General features: G+C 53.5%; 1 protein-coding gene across 6 annotated transcripts in view; it reads right to left on the bottom strand.

Annotated features, from left to right (window-relative positions):
* Positions 1-3,778: 3,778 nt before the first annotated feature.
* Positions 3,779-6,618, bottom strand: part of CRTC1 (CREB regulated transcription coactivator 1) — a 41,719-nt gene continuing 38,879 nt past the window's right edge. For all 6 annotated transcript variants that reach the window (XM_039702404.1, XM_039702406.1, XM_039702407.1 and 3 more), the window contains one exon: positions 3,779-5,689. In XM_039702404.1, the coding sequence (XP_039558338.1) occupies positions 5,478-5,689 (212 nt within the window). In that variant the 3' untranslated portion in view covers positions 3,779-5,477. The remainder of the gene's footprint in view (positions 5,690-6,618) is intronic.

Below are 6,618 nucleotides of genomic sequence, written 5' to 3'. Positions count from 1 at the left end.
TAAAACGTCTCCCTTTTTCCCACAGGATTCTCTCCCTTTTTTTCCCACAGGATTCTCTCCCTTTTCCCCCACAAGATTCTCTCCCTTTTTTCCACGCTTTTCCCATCCCACCCCTCCACCCCTGAAGACAAGAGCCAGCGGATTTTACCCCTTCAGGCCTTTATTTTGATAAAATTGGTCAAGCCCACATAAGGCAACGCACACACGGCTCCGCCCGCCCCCCGCCCGCCCCAACCGCCTCGGAAAATAAATAACACAAACCAAGAGGACTCCATGTAGTGTTTGGCTTTGCAGTATAGAAATTCCACACAATGATTCTGTTGTGTTGTTTTTGTTTTTTTTTTTTTTTTTTGTTTTGTTGGGGTTTTTTTTCCCTGTTTAAAAAGGTAAAAATGATTTATAATACACAGTCAGAATGTCGTGGTGCCCGCATAGAAAACCGACATGCAATCCATGCCTACACTGCGCCGTATAAATAAGATGCAACTCAAAATACAAAGAACAGGAACACTACAAAGTTTAATTCTAAGAGGGAGGGAGGTTTTTTTGGGTTTTTTTTCTCTTTCCTGGTTGTTTTTTAAAAAGGACAGACACACGTAACAAAGGCTACCTGCGCTTTCACATTGCCATCACAGTGACGGGGGGGCTGTTGCTCCGAGGAATAAACGCGCTGGTTTTGGGGTTTCTCCCGAAAAAAACAGCCAAGGTCGGGATCTGCGGGGGAGGAGGGGCCTTCCTGCTTCCTTCCTGTCCAGAGGGGGTTGCCAGGGTCTTTCCTTAGGGGAATTAAGGAAATGAAGCTCAAGCCTTAATTGTTGTTTTGGCAGAAATCCACGGTTTTAGGTTTGTTTTTGAGGGAAATTTAGGTAAACTGCTTTTAGGTAAACTCAGGGCAGCTTTTGCTCCTGGAATCATGGAATTGAGGTTGGGAAAGAGCCACTGCATCAGGGTTGGAAAAGAATCATTGAATTAAGGCTGGAAAAGAACCTGAATCAAGTTTGGAAAAGAATCACCAAATCAGGGTTGGAAAAGAACGACCAAATCCAAGTGGGAGAAGAAAAACCAAATTAAGGTCGGAAAAGAATTCCGGAAGCAAGGTTGGGAAGGAACAACCAAATCAAGGTTGGAAAAGACCTCCAGGACCATGGAACCCAACCTCCCTCTGAGCTGAAGGTTCACCATGAGCGCTCCTAAAATAATTCACCAAATAATCCACGAAACCCCCGCGGAGGCCGCGAGCGCCCGACGGCTCCGAGGAGCCTCGCGGCCCTTTCTGGAAAGGTTTTCCCCTCTGGAAAATGAGAAATCAGCCCGGGGGGGCAGAGCCCAGCCCCGGCCGTGCGGGGGGCACAGGGGGGGCTGGCAAGCGCTCCCTGCCATGCAGAAGCCGTGGGAGCCGGGCATGCCCAGGGGGGGTCTATGTACAGGGAAAGGAGCCCCCCGCGCCAGGGCTGGGCTGGCTGCTGGAAAAAATCACAGTTTTGGATGCACCGAGGGTTTATTCCTGCTCTTCCCCATTGTATTGGCAAATGCAACAGTCTAGCTTGGGAATTGGGGGTTAATTCCTTGTGGAGATAGAAAAACACGAGGGAGGGAGGGAGGGAGGGAGGGGGGATAGGAGGGAGGGTGGGACAGTCACCCCTGGAGACACCAGACAGCTTCACCACCACGGAAATCAATTTAGCAATAATAGCAATTAACACCACTTTCTCCTTGAATTATTTTTTTTGCTAAGTGATGGTTTTCCCTTTCTGCTCCCACCCGTGGGGAGGGAGCCCCAGACACTGAAATGAGCACAGGGCTGCTCCATTTGGAAGAAAAGCAGATTATTTGTTCTGGGAACACTTGGGATCCACTCCATGCTTTGCTCTGGGTTTGCTTCCAGACCAGCCTGATGCCACAAGAAGTGGAGTTTGGAGGGGTGAGAAAGGGGGAATCCTCTGGGGCAGCTCCCCCGTGAAAGGCTCCCCTGGGGAAGGGAAAGGCAGGAGCTGCTGCAATCCTGGATCCCCAGGGTCGGGATGAGAGCAGCTCCTCCCTGGCCACAGCTGGAGCCCATCCTGTCACCCCACATTCCCCGGGGACACCCCTGCTCCTGCCCCTCCCGAGGGGTTCAGCCTGGATCTCCCCCAGCTGGAGGGTCCCTGACTGTGACAGCTGCATCCAAGGTGTGTTAGTTTGGAATTAAGGCGATTTTCAAGGTCTACTTACAAGTCTAAGAAACGAAGAGCTCTTATTTACACAGGGAGCTAAGAACCAGCCAGGGCTCCCTGCCGTGGTGACACCACAGCACAGACAGGGAGTGCCCCCGCACGGAGCCCTCGGGGAGAGCAGCACAACCCCGCCAGGAGCTGCACAAAGCTCCCGCTGCCCCTCCAGCCAGGGCTCCCAGGCACCCGGCCCAAATCCCTCCTGCTTTTTCCAGGCTTCCTCCTGTCTGAGCTGCCTTTTTTCTCCTCCTTAAACTGAAAAAGCGTGAGGGGTCTGACAGAAGCAGCCACCAGGAGGGGATGTGTCCTACCGAGCTCAAACCCTGCCAAAAAAATCCCAAAACGTTCCCAAGAGATGCAGGGAAACCTCTGGAGGGCGTGGAGAAGGAGAAAATGAAAACAAAACAAAACAAAAAAACAACGAAGAAATAAAAAAAGACACAGGGAAGCCAAGAAAAAATTCCACATTTTTAGTGCAAATGGTCAACAAATGGCACAGAAGGTGAGGGGACCCCGGGCTGGGGAGACCCCGAGCCTGCCCCGCTCCCGAGCAGCGCAGCCAGCAGGGCAGCCCGCATTTCTGGCAGCACACAGAAACGTGGTATAACTCATCAGAACCCAGCACAGAGCAGCCGCTAATTGCAGGGGGAACTCGTTAAGAGCCCTTCCCAAAGAGGAGAAGGTTTGGGGCTGGGAGTGCCAGGATTGGGAATTCCCTGGGCTGGAGGCAGAAGGAAAATCCAGGAGGGGCAGGAGGGGGAACAGAGCCCGGGAGGGAGAACAAAACCCGGGTGGGAGAACAAAGCACAGGAGGGTGAACAAAACCCAGCTGCTGGGACTGGGACTGGGACTGGGACTGGGAATGGGAATGGGACTGGGGACTGGGAATGGGACTGGGAATGGGAACTGGGAATGGGAATGGGACTGGGACTGGGACTGGGAATGGGAATGGGACTGGGAACTGGGACTGGGAACTGGAACTGGGACTGGGAATGGGACTGGGAATGGGACTGGGACTGGGAACTGGGACTGGGAACTGGAACTGGAACTGGGACTGGGAATGGGACTGGGACTGGGAATGGGAACTGGGACTGGGAATGGGGACTGGGAATGGGGACTGGGAATGGGGACTGGGAACTGGAAATGGGGACTGGGAATGGGGACTGGGACTGGGAAATGGAACTGGGAACTGGGAACTGAGACTGGGAACTGGGACTGGGAACTGGGACTGGGAACTGGAACTGGGACTGGCACTGGGAGGGGATTTTGGGCCTGGAGTGCCCCAGGCTGCTCCCAGCCCAGGCTGGAGGCGCCTCCCTCTCCAGGAGCAGCTCAGCCTCGGGGTGAGTTAATTAGTGAATTAGTGAATGGCTCCAAATCCTGTTAATTGCTGCTCTCCCCTGCAGATCCCAGTGCAACGAGGATGCTCCAGCAGTGCCCTGGAATTCCTTCATTCCCAGAAATGTGGGAATCATTCCCTCCAGCCAGAGCAAAACCCCCAGTTCCCAGGATGCGGAATCTGGGATTTTTTTTTTTTAATTTGCAGCACAAAATATTCACAAGGACGATCAGAAATAATCAATTCTCCATTTAATTAAACAGAATTTTGGAGGATTCAATCCTGGCCATTGTGGAGCAAGAGATTTTTTTTTTCCCCCGGGTGAATGAAGGAATTTTTAAGTTCCAACCACCCTATTTTGCCTTTCCAAAGGAAAATATCTAAACTTGCCTTGGGCTTCCATATTCCTGCTTAACATCTGTGTAAAATTCCAGTTAGTTTAAAAATACCTACATATATAATATATATATATATAATATATTTCTGGAATAAAACCACAAAAAAAATGTACTGTACAAATATTATGTAGAGTGCTTCCATTGGCTGTATGTAGTTGAGCTACTTTCCTAATATCCAAATATTTAAATAAAATTAAAAAAAAATAAATGACAACAACAACAACCAAAAAAATCATAAATAAGTAACAGAATAAGTAATGAATAAGAATAAAAAATTAAAAAATCATGATTCTACGAGCCTGGCATCGCTATGGAAATGCCCTTCCTGTTGCCCAGGAATCTCTCACAAAGTAAAAATTAGGATTATGCAGGTTAGTCTCTATTTTTTTAGCTGCTTTAAGATGTTCTGATCCTGTGTCTAATCCAGTAATGAATTATAGAACTTTCATGTGTGCTCAGAAATGCTCTCTATATATGCAGCCATATATAGAAACAGATATATATTACACATATATTTTTTTTAAAAAGACAAAACAAAACAAACCATAAAAAGCTTAGAAAACAATAGTGTTGAAGGTGGATTGGGGGCCTGGTGGCCGTGCCGGGACTGCCGGGGAGGAGGGAGGGGCACGGGCCGGGACACGCCTGGGGAGCAGCAGGGAGCAGCAGGGACGCAGTGGCACGGGCGGTGCCAGCTGCAGGGCACGGTGCACGGCCGGGGTTGGCTCCCGAGGGGCAGGGCCCCCCCAGCCCCCTCAGCCCCCCCCCGGGCAGTGCCAGCCCCCCCCTCGCCCTGTGACTGCCCCCAGCCCCTCCCTGGGGCACAGGACAGGGACAAGGTCCCACCGGGCCAAGGGGCTCTGCAGAGGGAAAGGCCGACGGCAAACCGGGAAAACCACCGGGACAAACCGGGAAAACCACCGGGACAAACCGGGAAAACCACCGGGACAAACCGGGACAAACCGGACGAGTCCTGACTGCTGGACGGCAACGAGCGGCTCGGGGCGACGCGGCGGGGACGGGCTCGGCAGCGCGGCAAGCTCGGACAACAAGCTCTGGTTACTGATTGTACAGGGGCACGAGAGCTGCTCCCCGGGCTGGGATGGACCCTCCAGGACGGACCCTCCAGGGTGGGATGGAGCTCCAGGGTGGGATGGACCCTCCAGGACGGACCCTCCAGGATGGACCCTCCGGGCTGGAATGGAGCTCCAGGATGGAATGGCCCCTCCAGGATGGACCCTTCAGGGTGGGATGGACCTTTCAGGATGGACCCTTCAGGATAGATCCTCCAGGATGGTACAGACCCTCCAGGATGGGATGGAGCTCCAGGAAAGGATGCAGCTCCAGGAAGGGATACAGCCTCAGGATGGGATACAGCTCCAGGAGGGGTGCAGCCCCAGGAGGGCACAGAGCCCCAGGAGGGGCAGCTCCAGAAGGGGATACAGCCCCAGGAGGGCACAGAGCCCCAGGAGGGGCAGCCCCAGGAGGGCACAGAGCCCCAGGAGGGGCAGCCCGGGCGGGCCCCGCGGCTCACAGCCGGTCCATGCGGAACGTGTCCTCTGTGGCGGGGTCGGTGAGGACCATGTCGGGGTCGTTGAGCATGTGCAGTCCATCCAGGGTCAGAGGGTCAATTTTGAGTTCATCCAGAGGGAACTGGGAATCCGTGTCGAAGCTGACGTCCCCCACTCCTGCCAAGGAGCTGGTCAGTTCTTTTGATAAGCTGGGGGGGGATTCTCCTGTCACTGCAGGGGACAAAACACACAGGGCTCAAACACCAGCGTGGAAGTCAGGAAACAGCTCCCAAAAACCCTGGAAACGTTTGTGGAGCTCTCAGATGAGGAACATCCACTCTCCTGCAGATTTCAGGGTCCTCACAGCACCTCTAAGGCACCAAACACAACCCAAAATTCGTGTCTGGTGTGACTGGAGCCTTTTCTCTCCCTCAGCTTCAGGAGGAGTAACCTCAATTTCCACCATTCCCATCAGCAATCCCTGGCTGCAGGCACAGGATCCCAGGCAGGGATTGTTTCCAAAATCCCACTGTGAGCAGATTGGCCACCATATGTGACACTCCAAGCCCGTGCTGGCCAGGGAAGGAGCTTGGCTGCCACAGCTTTGCCTCACTGCAGCAGAGGATCCAGGGAATTCAGAGGCAGGAAAAATGCAGAGGAAAACTGGGGCTCCACCTGTGTGCAGGTGAGCACTGGGACACACACCTGGACTGGAGTTAGGAATGGCTGAAGGGAGGGGACACTGACTCCAATGTCAGAAGACTGTTGGGGCTGTCCCCCTGTCCCCAGGGGTCAGGTACCTGTCAGGATGATGTTGGGGCTGTCCCAGGGGGTTTCAGGACAATGATGGGGCTGTCCCCAGGGCTCAGGTACCTGTCAGGACAATGCTGGGGCTGTCCCCACGGGCTCAGGTACCTGTCAGGATGATGTTGGGGCTGTCCCAGGGGGTTCAGGACAATGCTGGGGCTGTCCCCAGGGCTCAGGTACCTGTCAGGATGATGTTGGGGCTGTCCCAGGGGGTTCAGGACAATGCTGGGGCTGTCTGGGGCTCTCAGGTACCTGTCAGGATGATGTTGGGGCTGTCCCCAGGGCTCAGGTACCTGTCAGCACAATGCTGGGGCTGTCCCAGGGGGTTCAGGATGATGTTGGGGCTGTCCCCA

This window comes from Passer montanus, unplaced genomic scaffold (assembly GCF_014805655.1).
Source record: "Passer montanus isolate IOZ18808 unplaced genomic scaffold, ASM1480565v1 scaffold156, whole genome shotgun sequence".
NCBI lineage: Eukaryota > Metazoa > Chordata > Aves > Passeriformes > Passeridae > Passer > Passer montanus.
The sequence above is the reverse complement of the archived record's forward strand: the minus strand, read 5'-3'. Positions and strand labels throughout refer to the sequence as shown.